The following is a 19,600-nucleotide window of genomic DNA, read 5'->3' as shown; positions in this document are numbered from 1 at the left end:
TCCACTGTAACTGGACCACCTCTGTGGCCTCCAGCTCACCCAGCTGCACTCTCCCACTTCCTCTGGATGCACTGATTTTCCTGTGGTCCCTTGTAGTTCCTAATGTTCTCTCCTACCATAGACCTTGGAACACGTGCTGCCTCTCCGCTGGGATGTTCCTCCTCCCTCTTCATTTGTTTATTCCACTCGTCTTTTAATCTCAGCCTGGATCACTGCCTCCAGGAAGCCCTCCTTGACCTCTCTGACCTCTCTATTATAGGCTCTCTTAGCATTTCATAACACGTTTGAGTTCTGGCCTTATGTTTACTTATGTGATCAGTTGATTAATGCCTGCCTTTTCCACTGTATACTGTAAGCTCCATGAGAACAGGGGCATTTCTGGTTTTGCTCACTATTGTATTTCCAATACTTGCCATAGTGCCTGGCACACAGTAGGCCCTTAATAAATGCTGAGTGTTCCTGAAGCTTGAAATGAGATTTTTGCCGCCAGAGTGGCGACCAGTTCCGTTTTGTGACAAGAGGGGGCAGCAGAGAGCTGCCAGAGGAGAGGCCTCTGGTTTGTCTTCTAGGTTAGAAAATGCAGTTTGTCAGGCTGTTTAATCAGGAGTAAGGGGAAAGGGAGGGGAGAACACACGAGTGAAAACTGAGAAGCAAAAGAACAGATTATCCAGAAGAGAAATGGAACCAGAGGGAGAAACTTGTAGCTGGAGTTCGGTAGAGGAGGCCAGGGTGGCAGAAGTGAAGGGGGCTGCTCAGATGTGAGTTGGGCAAGTTTGTGGCCTATTGCGTCTCAGGAGGCCTCTCTAGGGTTGGAAAGATTCCTGCCCCAATAAACCGAGAAGAGAAGCCGTATGATGCAGATGAAGGTGTAAAGAAAGGGGAGGAGCCAGTTTCTTCTTGCCGCCACAGCTTTGTTTGGGAGCTTATGACACATGGTGGCAGTTCTACTCCTTGCCTGGGGGACGGGACTGATGAGGGGGTGGGAGGGGTGGAGGGAGTTCGGGGTGCTGGGACGTGAGAAGAGGAAGGGGAGGAAACTAGTATTTCTCAAGTACCCTCTGTGTTACAGGCACAAAGTAGTCCTGGAAGGTCAGTATTATCCTCATTTGAATGACGAGGGTGCTGTGACTCAGAGTGTATAATAATATGCTCCAAGTCATCTTCGTATGGCTAAACTGGCCTTTTGGCCCTGACTCCCTTGGCTCAAAAGCCCATGCTCTTCCTTAGATATTCTGGTAACTTCTTAAAGATTTTGGCAATGGCCTTTTTTAACTTATTATGCCTAAAGAGAAACATGCCCTGTTCAGTTTTGTGCCATGTTGGTAGATTCAACATTTACACGAGAAATTATCATCCCTGTTTACGGACTTGTCGGCCCTTGGGAAAGCAAGTGTACCATAAATATAAAATATTGCAATTTAATCTCTATGAGATGATGGAGGTTCACTAAACTAGTGGTAATTATTTCATGATGTATGTAAGTCAAATCATTATGCTGTAAACTTATACAGTGCGGTATGTCAATTGTGTCTCATTAAAGCTGGAAGAAGAAAAAGAAAAAAGAAACCCCCCCCAAACTGCAATTTAACTGACAATTTGTTTTATTATTATTATTATTATTATTATAAATTTATTTATTTTTGGCTACGTTGGGTCTTCGTTGCTGCGCGTGGGCTTTCTCTAGTTGTGGTGAGCGGGGGCTACTGTTCTTTGTGGTGCGCGGGCTTCTCATTGCGGTGGCTTCTGTTGTTGTGGAGCACAGGCTCTAGGTGCGCGGGCTTCAGTAGTTGTGGCTCGCGGGCTCTAGAGTGCAGGCTCAGTAGTTGTGGCGCACGGGCTTAGTTGCTCCGCGGCATGTGGGATCTTCCCGGACCAGGGCTCGAACCCGTGTCCCCTGCATTTGGCAGGCGGATTCTTAACCACTGCACCACCAGGGAAGTCCCTGAGAGTTTTTAAAAATTAACTAATTAATTAATTAATTTTAAAAATCTTTATTGGAGTATAATTGCCTTACAATGTTGTGTTAGTTTCTGCTGTATAACAAAGTGAATCAGCTATATGTATACACATACCCCCATATCCCCTCCTGTTTCCTACATCCTCATGTCCATTCTCTACATCTGTGTAACTGACAGTTTATAATCTCCGAACAGAGGCTCAGAATCTGAAATGTCCAAGGTCTGTGTGCATGTTTATGAGGGTCACACATTGCAGGAATTATCATCCTGGTTTTATATGGATGGATACAAACTCACTGTACTGTTTTCTTGGCCAAAGTGTTAATCAAGGCAATACAGATGTAGGAAATAGGATCTCTGCTCATAGATCAAGAGCCAACATTAGAATGACCTTGAGCTAGTTGAAGAATTTCCGACCTTGACTAGAACTGTTGGAGGAGGAAGATTTGTGTGAAGCCCTGCAAGAGAATGCTTCTCTGGAGAACTCAGCCCACGCTGTTGTAGTTATTGACACAGCATGATTTGAACAGCAGGTCCAAATGCATCTCTTTGTGATCAGCAAAGCAAGGGTGGGATGGGAGGAGGAGCAACCATTCTGGAAATGGAAAATGGTTGAAGTTGGGGTGGTGGGCAGGGGGGCATCACAGGGCTCCCCCCTTATCTAAGAGCAGTGGAACACATCTTGGAACTGAACGTGTGTCAGCGTTTTGGCAGGGAGAGATGTGTGATTTTATCTAATAGTTAATAAAGCTTAGGAAAAAAATGCATTCTTTTCATTGCAAAAGTGTGGTGAAAAGCGGGTGTTTTTTGGTTTTGTTTTTTCTCTTGGGAGGGGATGGAGGCTGTCAAGGGGAACCTTCCGTCATTTAATCTCTCCATTTTCTCCCCAGGAATGATTTAGATTATATTGTCCGTGTTGCCTTGTCCATATTCCTTAAATATTTGGTTTAAGCAGTTATTAATGACAACAATGAGCACTTCCTATGTGACCCTTCATCCCTCCTGACTGCCCACAAATAGCAAAATGAGTTCTGAAATCAGTCACTTGCCAGACTCACTCAATCTTTTTGGAGCATCTACATGTTGGACTTCTGTCCAGCACTGTATTTGATTCTGTAGGCATATACCTTCAAGGGATTGAAGGAATGGAAAACAAATGCGTTCTTTTCCCCAACTGAATAAACAGTTATTAAGAACTCAGAACACTTCCCCATTAATCATGATCAGGTTCCAAGACCCTCCTATCAAAACCTTTTGAATCCATAATGAAGCCAGACCATAAAACTAATAGTCCAAACCTGATTTTTGGGTCCTAGAAGTAGGAGACTTACTACATGGAGAGGAGAGAAGATCCAGGAGAAAGAGAGCATGTGACATTTGAAGATTTAAGTAAATTTATAGTTTATAAAATTTGAGATGCTTTCCCTTGACATGACACTAGAGGGCAGTATATACAGTCAAACCTCGTAATGGAACCGGCTATTGAATTCTTACCATTTCGTTATGCTTTTTTATGTTCAAATGTCACCCCTCATTAATTCTTTTCATTTCATTAAATAAATAAAGGGAAAAATACATTGAAATTATATACAGCCATAACAAAAAATATCTTATGAGGATAAAGCATTTTGTTAATTTTTACCAAAGTAATGCATAAACAATTAAAAAAATGAAATAGTATTAAAAGGTTTTTAAAAAAATTTTTATTGGAGTATATTTGATTTACAATGTTGTGTTAGTTTCAGGTGGACAGCAAAGTGAATCAGTTACACATATACATATATCCACTGTTTTTTAGATTCTTTTCCCATTTAGGCCATTATAGAGTATTGAGTAGAGTTCCCTGTGCTACACAGTAAGTCCTTATTAGTTTTCTATTTTATATATAGTAGTGTGTATGTGTCAATCCCAATCACCCAATTTATTACTGCCCCCCGACCCCTTGGTAACCATAAGTTTGTTTTCTACATCTGTAACTCTATTTCTGTTTTGTAGATAAGTTCATTTGTACCTTCTTTTTAGGTTCCACATATAAGTGATATCATATCATATTTGTCTTTCTCTGTCTGACTTACTTCACTCAGTATGACAATCTCTAGGTCCATCCATGTTGCTGCAAATGGCATTATTTCATTCTTTTTTTATGGCTGAGTAATATTCCATTGTATATATGTGCCACATCTTCTAAAAGGTTTTTTCTTAAATGAAAAAAAATTTCTCTTTCCCTCTCTCCTATCCTCTGTTTCCTGTAGCTTTCCTGGAATTTGTGTTCATATATCTAAATAATACGTGCATACTTGTATTTCTTGAGACAGTTATTTGGTTTATTTTTAATGACATCAGAAATCATTGTTTACTATATAATTGTTAGAATTTTAAGTTTTCATCTTGGTACATTTTACCCAGCTTCAACAATCATCAATCTTCTCTTATTTGTGTTTGATTATCCCCACGTTCCTCCTTGCCCTCTTTTTTTTAATTTTTACACTTTATTTATTTATTTATTTATTTTTGACTGTGTTGGGTCTTCGTTTCTGTGCGTGGGCTTTCTCCAGTTGCGGCGAGTGGGGGCCACTCTTCATCGCGGTGCGCGGGCCCCTCACTGTCGCGGCCTTTCTTGTTGCGGAGCACAGGCTCCAGACGCACAGGCTCAGTACTTGTGGCTCACGGGCCTAGTTGCTCCGCGGCATGTGGGATCTTCCCAGACCAGGGCTCGAACCCGTGTCCCCTGCATTGGCAGGCAGATTTTCAACCACTGCGCCACCAAGGAAGCCCCCTCCTTGCCCTCTTAATTATTTTAAACAATTTCTAAATGTTATATCATCTTACATTTCCTTTTTTGATACTTTTAAACCTAGAGCTAATAATTGTCTTTAAAAAATTGCTTAGTTTTTATTAATTCATTATCATTAATTTTATTTTAACAGTTTTCCATCCAATATATGAAATGCCTATCTATGTAGGTAGAATTTTTGTGTATATAAAACAAATAAATTTTAGGTACATAAATAAAGTTTAATAAATAAATGGTCTGACATATTAGATAATCTATTGATTTTATTTCTCCTCCAGGGAACATTTGTTCTGCACACCCCTCCCACTCAGTTTAGACTTGTTACTTGCTAATTCTGCCGAATATTCTCATCCTGGAATTTCAAATATCCTGAGGGGTTTGTTTTTTTTTTTTTCTTTGCTGCTTTATGATGGATTCTTTATTTCCTAGGTCTATCTCCCGCTTTCTTGACTTACTTCCTTGGGTGGCTGCAGCCCCTTCTAACTGTTTCCTAAGAATATAAGGCAAGTCCTCCTTCAGAATTTTGAAAGGTTTGCTCCTTTGGGTTCCAGAAGTCCGATGTCATTCTGATTCTTTTTCCTTTGTAAGTGAACTTTGTGACCAGTTAGTCACACAGGCTAATTTAATTAAGGGGCTTTAGATTTCTGATTTTGGTACAGCTTTCTGTCTTTGAAGGAAAGGTACCATAAATACTAACTAAGAATACGGGTAGCTGGAATTGGGTTCACCTTTATATATACCTCTTTGTATATATGCCTCTTTGTATCTGGTACTATTTTGCTTCCCATTCCTTTGTAAATAACCAGTTTTCTAAAAATTCATGGTGTTTTGTGGCTTGGTGTGCGTCTTTTTTTCCCATTGCGATGGACAGTTAGGCCTGTGAATGACATGGCCAGTATTTTCTATCTTGCCTTGCATGGCTCTGAGGTTGAAGAGTGAATTGACTGGATCGAATTGCAGTTCCAATGGTATAGTCATTGCTGAGTGTTTTTGAAGCCTTTTTAAGCTTCTCACTGGTTTACTATTTATTCCCAGGGCTTTGCTTTTGCTTTCCTTGGCTCTGTATTTATGTCTTTGAAGATATTTTGAGGGCTTCTTCAAAAAAGTAGCTTGGTAATGTTGATTTCGAAGGTCGAGAGTTTCACTGCGATTGAGGGCTTTACTGTTGCAGGTCTTTAGACTTAAAGACAATGAAAATGTGTAGTTAGTAAGGATGGGTTTTAAATATGGTGCATTGTTATTTAATCATTGCTCGTATGTTAACTCTGTCAAAGTGGTTCGAGTGGCCTGTATAATGTCCACGAGGAGGTGTGACTCGATGTTCAACCAGAATTGGTTGGTAGTGGTCAAATGCCTGTTCTGAGCTGTGAATGGTGAATGCTTGGCAAGTATAGTTAAGAGTTTTGAGTTTCAAAACTCTCTGATGCTGCTCAGTGAGATTCACATGTGCTTTATTTAGAGCTTGTCCTGAAATGGTCTTCCAGATTAACCCCTCTTAGTTTGACATGTTGTTGTTTTAAACACCAAATAAAGATTTTTCTAAAGATTCCTTTTCTAATTAACTAATGGTACTGTGCAGTTTTTCACTCGAGATAGAGCCATTCAGTAAAGTGGAAACCAGCACCTCTTCTTCAGCATATCTGCTAGGGAGCAGATTAATAGAAATACTGCTCCGTGGTTCATTTTGGCCTCATTCCACCTGAGCTGTAGATTAAAACTACTTCAGCGTTTCCCTGTCTGTCTCCTTTATCCTGATTTTGTGTTATTCTATCTTCATTTTCTTATGTACCTTGGATCAGTGAATGTGCTATTTTTCTCATAACGTCATTCACCAATTCTAATCCTCTAACTCCTTTTATGCAAGCTCAAAGATATCTCTGTGGTGCCATTATTTTTCCTGAGTACTAACTCCAAGTTACTGGGGGAGGATTTATTTTCAAGGCTTGGTATCTGAATGGTCTGGACCATAACACCCAGCCGCTGCTCATTATTAGATGGAGGGGACCTGACAATATGGTAGGAAACCTGAGTGAAATGGCTGTTCAGGGTGGTCATCAGTAACAGGTGGCTGGCCTGAAGGGTCTGGCTGGGCAGATGGCACTGCTCTGGGGGCCCTGCATGCCAGCTCAGCTCGACAGTTGCAGAGGAGGGAATTGGCTCTGATGTTTCCCTCGGCCAGGATCTCAGCTATGGACTAGACTTCATTACATACCAGCAGATGGGAGAGTCAACCCAATAACTTTCCATTTCCCAATTGGGAAATAATTCTGGGAAGATGTTTGGCTCTGTTGGTGCAGTGCAAAGAGCCGCTTTCCTGGCTAACAGGAACCCGCAGACATTTGGCACATGGAAATTTACATGCATGCACACTCCCGAGGCTCATGAGTCTTAGCCCTCACCAGATATGTAACAAGTGGGAGACTTCTGGCTTTTCACTTGAGAAATTTCCAGTGCAAGTCCATGGAAGCTTCCCCACGGACCTTTTAAAGGCTGGACTGCTTTCTTCTCCCACAGTCACCACCAGCATGCAGAACCTCCCCTCCTGTGGGTGCTGCAGGATCACAGCTATCGCCGGACTGCCTAGCAACAAAGCAGATTCCATCCGTTCCAGCCTCAGTTGCCAATTATTTTCAGTGCCTACCAGTTCTCTGGGCAGTATTAGAATCAAGGAAGAGGCAGAGAACTGAAAAGTGATGGTTTCCTTGGATCAGGGTAAGGTTAACATTCTAAAAAATCAAATACTCAAGGTCTATTTCCCTTGAAGGGTAGGGTCACTTAACGATTCACTGAAGGGCATCGGTTTGAATCCTCTGTTCCCCTCTCAGGTACCCCATCCTTTCATCCTGGAAGTCTTTTCCTCCATCCCCTAGTATCTAGCCAACTCTCAGATGTTTCCTTGAAGTAAGTAAATAGGGCCTCAAGGTCAGAATGGAGACCACCTCCTGAACAAAAGCCACTTCACACGTTTTTATTAGATTAGGTTCCCACAGCTGGGATTATCTCTGTACTAAAAGCTGTTTGTGTTGGGCTGCTCTAGTGCATTATTAGAGGCACTGAAATCTGCCCCACCTCCCTTTCTATTGTACCTCTGGTCTTCTGGTCTTTTGATGAGTTTATAGTTATAACAACAACCAAACAACGTAGAATGGGAGAACAGTGGCTATGCTTTTCTTTCGATATTTCCAGAGAAGGAATCTGTACAATTTCCTGTAATCAAGGACTGCACAAGCTCTGAGTGAATTTTGAATTTGTTTTATACAGGGACCGGGGTAATGTGATGCTCCCGTAGAGCTGAGAGTGACCATAGATCTTTGACTTTCCCCAAGCCTCAGGAATCCCTCCAAGAGCATCCCTAAAAGGTGTTGCCCCAGTCTGTCCTGAATCTTTTCAGGAAGATCAGGGTGATGGAAGATCTCACTCTTCTTTTAAAAATCAACTCTTGAAAGGTGAAGTTTACATATAAGAAAGGCACACATTCTAAGTCAGCAGTTGGTGACAATTTATCAGTTAAGACATTTCCCCTGTGCCCTTCTGTAAGCCAGTCTGCCCCTATGCCCTGCTCTCTGCTATCCCTTTGATCTGATTTCTATCACTATAGGTTAGTTTTGCTCGTTTAGAGACTTTGTATAAATTGAATTGTACACTGTGGACTCTCTTTTGTCTGGCTTCTGTCTCGCAGCATATATTTGAGATTACTCTATTTTCCAGTCAAAAAGAGATGAAACTCTGATTTGTAGCCCACACTGACAGGCAATAAGACTTATGCCCCTTCTGCCTGGATGATTTTTTCTTTCGTGGGAGTGTGGTCTGGGGGGGTGACTAACTGTCTGGAGTTGCCCAGGACTCAGGTGGTTCCTCGGATACAGGCTTTTCACTGATAAAACTGGAGAAGTCCCAGGCAAGTTGGGATGAGTTGGTCGCCCTAGCCCCCTCTACTAGATACCGTAAAGAACATTAGGGCACCAGGGGAATGAGCATCTAAACAATAGAAGAAAGGCAAGAAAAATGGACATTTTATGTTTCTTCACCTTAAGGCTCAGCTACAAGGGACCCAACTCTGGGAGAATGCCTCCGGAAGCCATGCAGCTATAAGCCGTGCAGCTGGAGGGCTGGGTTTGTATCACTTACCTGATTTCAACTGATTTTTTAAAAAAATATTTCTTATAGTTTGGTTCCCTATTTTATTAAGGACATACTATGCTTCATTACTTTTCTGCTTTCCAGAATACTATTTTAAGAGCTCTGACATTGCCAACATTTAATACTTTTAATTGTGATCAAAAAAAATTGTGAAGTACATATTGAATAGTACAGAAATGACCTCCGCCTAGAAGGTCTTCCATACCAAAAATCAGTTAAGAGTCTAGTTCTTTAGCTTTTCCTTACTATCCCATTTTTAAATTTTTATAACTCACTAATTCTTTCTCAGATCATTGACTCTGTCAAATTTTTGTTTGCAAAGAATTAATAACTGGATGTCAAAGTGTTGCTAAGACTTCATTATTTTTTTTATGGGGTGGTAGTGTCACTAGTCTACCATTAAGTACTATCATAAGTAATTAAAATAAAATTGCTATATTTGTCAGAGTAAATGAGGCAGGAGAAAGGTCCTAAGATGATGTAGTGATTTTCTCATCAATTCATTTCACCTCTTTCTCCCTAACTTAATATATCCTTTTATGTTTTTTTTAAAATAAATTTATTTATTTTATTTGTTTTTATTTTTGGCTGCGTTGGGTCTTTGTTGCTGCGCGCGGGCTTTCTCTAGTTGCGGTGAGCGGGGGCTACTCTTCATTGCGGTGTGCGGGCTTCTCATTACGGTGGCTTCTCTTGTTGCAGAACATGGGCTCTAGGCATGCGGGCTTCAGTAGTTGTGGCTCACGGGCTCTAGAGCGCAGGCTCAGTAGCTGTGGCACACGGGCTTAGTTGCTCTGCGGCATGTGGGATCTTCCCGGACCAAGGCTTGAACCCGTGTTCCCTGCATTGGCGGGCGGATTCTTAACCACTGTGCCACCGGGGAAGTTTACAGAAACCTGTTGACCTCATTGGGTGGAGATGCAGGTCATGAAATCAAACAGCGAGGACTGTGAACTGAAATTCCTGTTTGTTTGATGGGACTTATATAATTTGCAGATGACACTTGTATGAAGGGCTTTCAATGCTTTGACTTAATTTTAAGATTTCTTTTTTTAGAATTCCCAGTGGTTCTACATTTGAGCTCTATCCCCTTGACAAATACTTGCCATTAACACCCCATTTCTACTTTTACTTCTTGCTCTTTCTCTACCTCTTCTTGCCCAAATAAGCTTAGGCCTGACATTTGCAAAATAAGACCAAAAAATGCGTCTATATTTATTTTCCAAATATCTTTGAGTACCTGCTACATCCCAGGCAGTATGTTAGGTTCTGCAGGCAAAGATGAAACAAGACATGGGCCCTTGAAAGCCTCCCTGTCTGCTGGAGGGCTGGACAGGTATTCACATAATTACAGTTGAGTATGATAAGTATAAGGCTATACTTCAGGCCTATTCAATAGACCACGAGATAATTGGATAGGGAACAACGAAATGAGGGGTTGGGCAACTTGGAAAGCTCTTCCTGCAGAAGAATTCACCTCCTCCAGGTCCACTGGCAGTAGCAGTTTAACCTGTTTTAGAAGAAGAGCAGTGGGGTCTCATTTATAAGATCACTTCTCAGTACAGCAACACGCAGACTTCCCAAACATTAGGCCACAGACTAAGACCATCGTCATTCAGATGGATCAGGCTGCAAGTATGAAGAACGTGACCAAAGGTGGCTTAGGGACTGCCCTAGTGGCGCAGTGGTTAAGAAGCCGCCTGCCAATGCAGGGGACACGGGTTCAAGCCCTGGCCCGGGAAGATCCCACATGCCATGGAGCACCTAAGCCCGTGCGCCACAACTACTGAGCCTGCGCTCTAGAGCCTGTGCTCCGCAACAAGAGAAACCACCACAGTGAGAAGCCCACGCACCGCAACGAAGACCCAACGCAGCCAAAAATAAATAAATAAATAAATTTATTTATTTATTAAAAAAAAAGTGGCTTAGCAATCAAGGCATTTATTTCTTAAATCAGCCAGAAATCTGGGGTAGGCTACCCTGTTTGTTCAGCAGTTCACCATGTCACAGAAACATCCTTCTCCTCTGCCATTTCTGCACACGGTCATCTGACGGCTGTGGCTGCTGAAACCTCTGTGACCTCACCTACCTGAACACGTCCATCAACCCCCAGACTTTGTGTGATGACCTCCCTCTCCGAGCAGCCTCATTTTCTCACTCCATGTCTTGTACTTTTGCTCCCAAACACCTGCTCACTTGTTGGCACTGCAGCTTTGGGGGGCTGGGGGGGATATACTGAGCCGCGAAGCAAGACGTCTCACCTGTTAGGCTTCCCGCGTCAGGATGAGAGTGTATGAGGGGATTTTCATTTCTGATTTTGGGGCCCACAGTCTCTATAGGATAGGGTGTGTTTTGGGACAACTTTTATCTTTCTTTGAGTATGAACAATTACAGCATAAACTATTATCACTGTGAATTTTTTTCAAGCCATATTAGCTGTGACTCTACTGAAGAGTTGTAGTAAATATGTTCTTATTTGAATCTTACCTACACATGCTCACATACTGACACACTGGCACACTCATGCACACTCAGACACTCGTACACCCCGACGTGAAACCTTGCTTTTCTTTGGGAATATGGATGATCTTTCTTCTCCTCCTCCTCCCCTCTACCCTCTGGTCGTTCTTTTATGTTTTTTTAGTGCAATAAAATTTCGTGTATCGAGCATTTATTATACGAGGAATTGGATGAAAAAATTTAAATAAAATAACAATTATAGGAAAGTATTTATGTTCTTTGCTTTATGCATTTACTGTCTTTCTCTTTTTGACTGCCATAGGAGGGGTGCATTTTATTTGTTTACAGTATTAAACTTGGGCCTATAAAATATAATTTATTCATTATGTTACTAAGGATTCTTAATGTGGACCTAAAATCCTTGGTCAAGATTAGATTTTCTGTGTATATTAGAAAATCAAGCTGAGAGTATCCTACACATGATTAACTTTGGAGGACAGTTTTTTCTTCCTTCCTTCCTTCCTTCCTTCCTTCCTTCCTTCCTTCCTTCCTTCCTTCCTCCCTCCCTCCCTCCCTCCCTCCCTCCCTCCCTCCCTCCCTTTCTTTCTTTCTTTCTTCCTTCTTCCCTCCTTCCTTCCTTCCTTCCTTCCCTTCTTTTTCCCTTTCTTTCTTCCTCCCTCCCTCCCTCTCTCCCTCTCTCCCTCCCTCCCTCCCTTCCTTCCTTCCTCATTGCATGGCTTGCAGGATCTTAGTTCCCCAACCAGGGATCGAACCCGGGCCCTGGCACTGAAAGCACCAAGTCCTAACCACTGGACCGCCAGAGAATCCCCTGGAGGACAGTGCTTTATTCTGGAGTGTTCTCTCGGGTAGAGAGAGACTCTAAGGAAAGTTTATTTTTCCAGGTCATAGCTTCCAACTAGGGTCAAAAAGTGGCTCAAAGGCTAAGTGGGATGGAATGATTTGGCAGTTCTGTATCTACCTGGTGGGTAGACTTGCTTTGGAAAAAGTACTCAGTTGTTTTCTTATTTATTTATTTATTTGGTTGCACTAGGTATTAGTTGCAGCAGGCGTGCTCCTTAGTTGTGGCTTGCCGGCTCCTTAGTTGCGGCACATGTGCTCCTTAGTTGTGGTTGGCGGGCTTTTTAGTTGCGGCATGTGTGGGATCTAGTTCCCTGACCAGGGCTCAAACCCGCGTCCCCTGCATTGGCAGGCGGATTCTTAAGCACTGCGCCACCAGGGAAGGCCACAGGATTCTTGCTAAAGGCAGCCAGGGGACTGAGCCGTCGAGTGTGTGGGGTGAGGAACTTGGTCAGACCTCAAGGTGGGGCATTCTCCCTAGACCAGCATAGCCGGATTCCTTGCTGAAACTGGGCTCTGCAGCCAGGGAGGCGGCCAGCCGAGCTTGAGGCGTAGTGAGAAGAGGGCGCAGGACAGAACTTGGACTCCCAGAACGAGGTGTCCGCGTCCACGTGCGCAGGGTCCGCACAGTGTGGGACAGAGCCGGGGTGGAAGGAATGGGGGACAGGCACACCTGCATGCTAGCGTGGAACTTGGAGGGGTCTGAGAGTTCTGAATGGAACCTGCCCTTCAGCTGCAGGTTCCTTTGAGGGCCTTGAAAGGTGGGGTGGAGGTTGTCTAGTGGGGACTCTTTAAGTGGTGGAGAAACCTTAGAGACAACACACCGAAGAGCTTCAGGAGGCAGCTGGACAGTGGGGGCAGAGGGCAAGACCCCGAGGAGGGAGAGCAAGTGTGGGTGTTTCCCCTGTGGTGTCCTGAGCGAATGGAGGGGAAGGTTTGAGGGATTAGGTGAGGGTGAGCCAACAAGTGAGGAAGAATCCTCTCCCTCCTCTTCTCACCCCGTGCCAGGCCCCAAAGAGAATCATGGTTTGTGGCAGAGAATGATGTTAATTTTGAATAGATGTTATCCATATTTGGTGTGAACCGTTGCTTTGCACATTTAAAAACGTCATGAATCTATATGTATGTAAAGGTAGAAGGGTAAAACATTTAGCAGCGTGTTAGATTGATTTATAGCCTTTAAACGTTCAGGCCTATGGTGGGCGGGACTCTCTTTGTACTCGTGCCTCTGGCCCTACACTGTTAGGAAGGGGACTACAAAGTTATTGACTGGCCCTCAGCGTGGGCTCAGTGAGGGGGCTTGAGAAATTTCCACGCCCAGGGGTAGAATGGACAGACGCCTAGTTGAACATGTATACTTGAGAGAGGACTACGTGACGTAGAACTGATTAAGCGGCAGGTAAAAGGACTCATGAACAGAGAAGATGGGAGAAGAGGGAAGAATATGGGTCTAGAAGTCAGGGCTCCTGCCAGAGCCCCTTTGAATTGGCTAGAGCCAGGCTGTCTGCAGAGGTGCCTGTGTGGCACTTTTAGTTAACCCTCAGAACCTTAGAGAAAATAGATGACCTGATGGGGCTGTGTGGGTTGGTTAAGAAAAGTCACGTGAAATGGCTTTAAAAATATCAATGAACTATACAAATGATAGTATCATGAGGCAGCCCCTCGGCCTAGATTGTTTTTCCTCCAAAGTTTTAGATTCCTCTATCGGGGTATTTTTGCGGGATCACATTTTATGGGAAAACACCGTTTTACAGTAGAGGTTCTTTTTAGAAACAGGTGACCTCTGGGGGACATTGTGTGGGAGCATTTCTTTTTTCTGAGTGAAGGCATGCCTTTTCCCAGGTGGGCTGGGTTTAAGCTGGGTAATATTTCCGTGAGTGTCTTGGGAGTGCCAAGAGTAAGTTATTCAACAGAATCAGCATTGTAGCGGGGCCAGTGATCTCTCTGGTCCTTTGCCATTAGCCAGTCTGAAAATTCTGGTCCCCACCGGGGATCTTTAACTCCAGGTACATGACTCAAACTAAACTTTCTTCGTAGAGTGGGGTTAATAATATGTGTTGCCTTCTGCTTCTACCAGTTTGTGTGGGAACCATAAAAGAAGAGTATATGCCCCTGCAGAAGAAAGGGAGCACATAAACATATCATAAAGGATGGTCACTCCTCTGCTTCTCTGCCGTTTCAGATTCAGTCCCCATCGTCAGCAATCTGACACCGTTCGCCAGCATTAATTTTATTCCATTTGTTCTCCAAGTTGCAATTCCCTTTACAGTGCACTTTAGCGCTTAAGATCTATCTGTCAGCTGTTAAAGGAACGAGTGAATTTGTCAGTATTCAACAAACACAAAATAACCCAGAGAAACGAAAGTTTAAATCTGAAGTTGTTAAACGTAAAGCCAGTGAAGATGGCTGTATAAAACTACTGAACCAATCATACGCAAGTTAGTCACATTTTTATGGATTTATCATAGTTTAACTGATTTTCATTTCTTTAAAGACCCCAGTTGCAACTCTTGTTATAGTGGGCATTGCCCTGGAGTCAGAGCTAGATAACTCAGCTGGTTCCTGAGCCACATCTGATACCTTTCAGAAACTGCTCAATATCACCACTCACATTCTAGGTCGTGATATCCTCAAAGAAGTATTTTAGGTCTGTTATGGTTCTAATTTTAGAATTCTTAAGTGTTTACCATCTGAAGCTCTAAGTTTAGGAGAGGAGCTTGCTGGGCAAAATGACATATGTTTTTTAATCTTCCTCAGAGAATTTTAGTTTGGAAGAAAAACCTGTTTTAATGTGATCGTGTGTGTGTGTGTGTGTGTGTGTGTGTATCTTAGGGAAGTAACTAGGAAATACTTTTTAAAGTAGCAAATAATGGGAAATGTTTCTGGAAAGTTAGGTCCCTTAAACTTTCCTCTCTATTAAAGAGGCATTCCCCCACTATTAAAGATAGTCCCACTCCTACAAACGAAACAGAATTCAGATGTATGAGAACCTCAAGCTCTCATTTTTAAAAAACTGTGTTTGTTTTTAGGGCATGAATATAAATAAGTGTTTCTTGCTTAGATTCTGCAGGCTTTTTTTCTACTACAGATTGCACATTTGAGGGACCTTATGCTCTTCTCTCCTTCTTCCCAACATCAAAGTTCCAGTAGCAACTTGGCTGAATGAGCCTGGAAGACTCACCTCTAGTTATAATGAATGAAAAGCTCATTATAACTGGTACCAGTTTCAAGTCTCATTCCTATTACCAACACACGGACCTAGATATTGGCCCTGAAAAGGTCTCGACAGCCATTTTTAGTTCCTCTTATAATACTTCACTGATGTAGCCAAACACTGATGAAAGGCAGGCCCTCTCCGTTCTCTGAAGCACTGGAGGTCGGCTTTGTGTCTTTCTGCTCTGCAGTTTGGATCTTTGCCGTGGCAACCACAGGGTAAGGCAGATTAAGAATCACCCATGTGCCAGATAACAGAGGCAGACAGCCACTCGTGTGGCCGTCTCAAGGCACCTGTGCCGGATCCCCCAGTTAATTCTAGACCCACGTTAGTTTTAACCGTATTCCCTGCAGTCTCTAATCTTACATCTGGATCCCTGCCTCTGACTCCTATGGATTGGACTCTGGTTCTTCCTGTTCCAGGCAGATGGCCTTGATTCTCTGCTCTGCCTTTGGTGGAAGCTTTATGTTCTAACTGAAATTTATGGGTTCAGTTCCCATTGTTGGCCGCTTGACCAGCCTAGAACCTTTATGAGCAGCAGCTAGTTCAATGTGATAAATTGCTTTTCCTCTCAAGTTCTCTTCCATGTCTTCATGTTTGGTTATTAACCATTACTGACCATCCAGCTCTGCATGCCATTACATTTCAGGTGTGTGGATGAAATTCTTTTTTGATGCTAAAGGTCCAATGTAGCAAATGCCAAGTAAACAAATATATGACCATTTTTAGATGTTAGTCTTTCATTCCTGATCATTGAGAAATGAAAGCCTGTTATCAAGACAGTAGTGTGTACTTTCTTCAGCAGTTTCTATGGGCTCAGTATATGTCTTCCAGCTAATTTTATTTGGTTTTTAATTGTTTAAAAGCCTTTCTTGATTAACTGATTCCTCACTGATGTACTGTTGGCACCAAAGAGTATATATTTATTTGAGAGAGTGTGCACTGGCATTAAATAACTAATTTTTATGAATTCTACCAGAGAATATGTTTTATTATGCTGGAAGAATTTATTTGGTGTGTTTTTCCCCAGTGGATGCTAGAAGATGGATTTTTGTGTGTGTGCCATTTTCTTATATTTAAAAAATCAAATCACGGGGCCAAAAATTCATCAGTGTCTGGAACACCTTAGAAATTCTGTATTACGTATTGTGATATTGTCTTAATTCTTCTTTCTCAGTTATAGAAATAACTTCTTCCTGGTTGGGTCTCTACCCACACAGTCAGGAAACAATGGCTTACCATATCCATCACTTCTGTCTGCACATTATCATGTTTCAAAGATTTCCCCAATTAATCCTGTGGATGCTGGAATCACTCATAACTATAATCCTGTTATGCCTTCTTTATTTCTTGATGTGCTTGTTAATTCATGTCCATCCTGTAGCAGTCTGTAACATAGTGCTATTATCAGCTCTTAAGTCTTTAAAAGCCTCTTGTCTACCATTTTTACTAAGGTTGATTCGCTGTGCTTTGTTGAAATTGATCATTTTAGATTTAAAAAAAAATTTTTTTCCTGTATATTTGTTCTGGCTACTTTTGCATGATTTCACTTTTTTTTCCAGTTAATCAGTCTGCCAAGCTGGTTGCTTTTCCCTTTTTGGCTTCCTTTCTCTTTTCTTTTTTTTTTTTTTTTTAAATTAATTAATTATTTTTGGCTGTGTTGGGTCTTTGTTTCTGTGCGAGGGCTTTCTCTAGTTGCGGCAAGTGGGGGCCACTCCTCATCGCGGTGCGCGGGCCTCTCACTATCGCGGCCTCTCTTGTTGCGGAGCACAGCCTCCGGACACGTACGCTCAGTAGTTGTGGCTCACGGGCCTAGTTGCTCCGTGGCATGTGGGATCTTCCCAGACCAGGGCTCGAACCTGCATTGGCAGGCAGATTCTCAACCACTGCGCCACCAGGGAAGCCCCTTGCTTTTTCTTTTTTAAGAACTATCTCTTCATTTCTCCTTCCCTCTCTTAGGCAATGCCTCTGGAAGAAAAGCCAGGAGGCAGTGGAATAAATTCTTTAGAATCAGGATAGGCACTTCTCCCATTTCCTTTTTCATAAAATGAGAGAGGGGTCCCTTTCCTTGGTGATTCTCTCCCTGAGCAGTTTCTAGGGTGAAAGCTTCATGATTGACTGCCAGGCATTTTGCAGACAGTGTAATATGCTACTTATTTATAGCCTCAAACTTCTCTGTATACTAATCTTACCGGGTGGACTCAAACTTAAACCCCGGAGTTCTTTGGACACACTACATTGTCTTTTCTTCTCCTAGGTACTGACTTTAACATAGATAGCTTACCTCTGCCTCGGAAAACCCATCACGACTGGGCCCTTTTTCATGAAGAGTCTCCGAAAAACAATTATAAGCTCTTTCACCAGCCAGTCATCACCTTGTTCAACTACACGGCCACCTTCAGCCGGCATTCCCACCTGCCACTAACTACCCAGTACCTGGAGGGCACAGAAGTCCTGAAGTCACTCCGATACCTGGTCCCCTTGCAGTCCAAAAACAACCTTCGAAAAAGCCTCGCTCCTCTGGTGTACGTACAGTCCGACTGTGACCCACCCTCAGACAGAGACAGCTACGTTCGAGAGCTGATGACGTACATTGAGGTCGATTCTTACGGCGAGTGTTTGCGAAACAAAGCTCTCCCTCAGCAGCTGAACGGTCCAGCCTCTATGGACGCTGGTGACTTTTATAGGATCCTTGCCCAGTATAAGTTTATCCTTGCTTTCGAGAATGCGGTTTGCGATGACTACATCACTGAGAAGTTCTGGAGACCTCTGAAACTGGGGGTCGTCCCTGTGTATTACGGATCACCCAGCATCGCAGACTGGCTTCCAAGTAATAGAAGTGCTATCCTGGTATCAGAATTTTCTCACCCTAGAGAACTGGCAAGTTACATCAGACAGCTGGATCACGACGACAGACTGTACCAGGCCTACATAGAATGGAAGCTGAAGGGTGAGATCTCGAATCAGCGACTTCTCACTGCTCTCAGGGAACGGAAATGGGGGGTGCAGGACATCAAGCAGGACAACTACATCGACGCATTTGAGTGTATGGTGTGCACCAAGGTGTGGGATAACATTAGGCTCCAGGAAAAGGTAAGCAAATCCGGGTTTGGCAGAGAGGTGCTGTGATGGCCGTCTTGATGTTCTCTGCCGCTCTGCATTATTCTGTTGCAGCTGCCCCATCACTGGTCCTCACTTCTATCAGAGAGGCCAGGCTCTGCGGCAAGGGTGACTATTTCATTTCTATTCTTTGAGGACTGTCATGAAGTTTACTAGTCCTGTCCCTCTTCCTGAAGGCCTTAAATTCTCCTTTATTGTTTCTTCTGGAGGGTAATATACTGCAGGTGCTGGGCAATAATACAAGGAAGCTGCAGGAAAGGGAGAAGGCTAAAAAATTTAAAATATGGAAAGTTCTGAATCTCATCCACATGGTCAGTCCTTTAACCTCTCCATCAAGGCTGTGGTTTATGCCAGACCCCTTATGCTCATGCCCCATGGACTGCCATTTTGAAACTTATTTCCATTTCATATACACACTCAATTAACCTCTCTCTGTCTGTCTCTCTCTCTCTCTCACTTCCTCTCACTCCCTGATTGTTGCTCTTTCTGTGTCTGGTACACACACATGCTTATTAATATAAAGAGAATATTCAAATAATGTTGGGGATAACCCTTAAAAGACTTCTTTTTCTTAAATTATTAAAATTAAAGTTCTTAGTAACATCTTCAAATTCTAGATGCTCTTTTTTTTTTAATTAATTAATTAATTTATTTTTATTTTTTGGCTGCGTTGGGTCTTCGTTGCTGCGCGCGGGCTTCCTCTAGTTGCGGGGAGTGGGGGCTACTCTTCGTTGCGGTGCATGGGCTGCTCATTGCGGTGGCTTCTCTTGTTGTGGAACACGGGCTCTAGACACGTGGGCTCAGTAGTTGTGGCACGCGGGCTCAGTAGTTGTGGCTCGCAGACTCTAGAGCGCAGGCTCAGTAGTTGTGGCGCACGGGCTTAGTTGCTCCGCGGCATGTGGGATCTTCCCGGACCAGGGCTCAAACCCGTGTCCCCTGCATTGGCAGGCAGATTCTTAACCACTGCGCCACCAGGGAAGCCCTCTAGATGCTCTTAATGTTTATTTGCTTACTTTATTATTTATGACAGGAATGGTTCCACTTTATAGAGAAACGAAT

General features: G+C 43.1%; 1 protein-coding gene across 9 annotated transcripts in view; it reads left to right on the top strand.

The window, feature by feature from the left end:
* The window catches only part of FUT10 (fucosyltransferase 10), a 122,093-nt gene that overhangs the window by 31,288 nt on the left and 71,205 nt on the right, over window positions 1-19,600 (top strand). For all 9 annotated transcript variants that reach the window (XR_009698774.1, XR_009698775.1, XM_061177386.1 and 6 more), the window contains exon 3: window positions 17,679-18,514. Coding sequence is in view for 7 of the 9 variants with exons in the window: in XM_061177386.1 (XP_061033369.1) it covers window positions 17,679-18,514 (836 nt within the window). In the remaining 2 variants the exon portion in view is untranslated. The remainder of the gene's footprint in view (window positions 1-17,678; window positions 18,515-19,600) is intronic.

Source organism: Eubalaena glacialis, chromosome 20 (genome assembly GCF_028564815.1).
Source record: "Eubalaena glacialis isolate mEubGla1 chromosome 20, mEubGla1.1.hap2.+ XY, whole genome shotgun sequence".
NCBI classification, from domain to species: domain Eukaryota; kingdom Metazoa; phylum Chordata; class Mammalia; order Artiodactyla; family Balaenidae; genus Eubalaena; species Eubalaena glacialis.
This window is presented reverse-complemented; position numbering and strand designations above follow the sequence as displayed.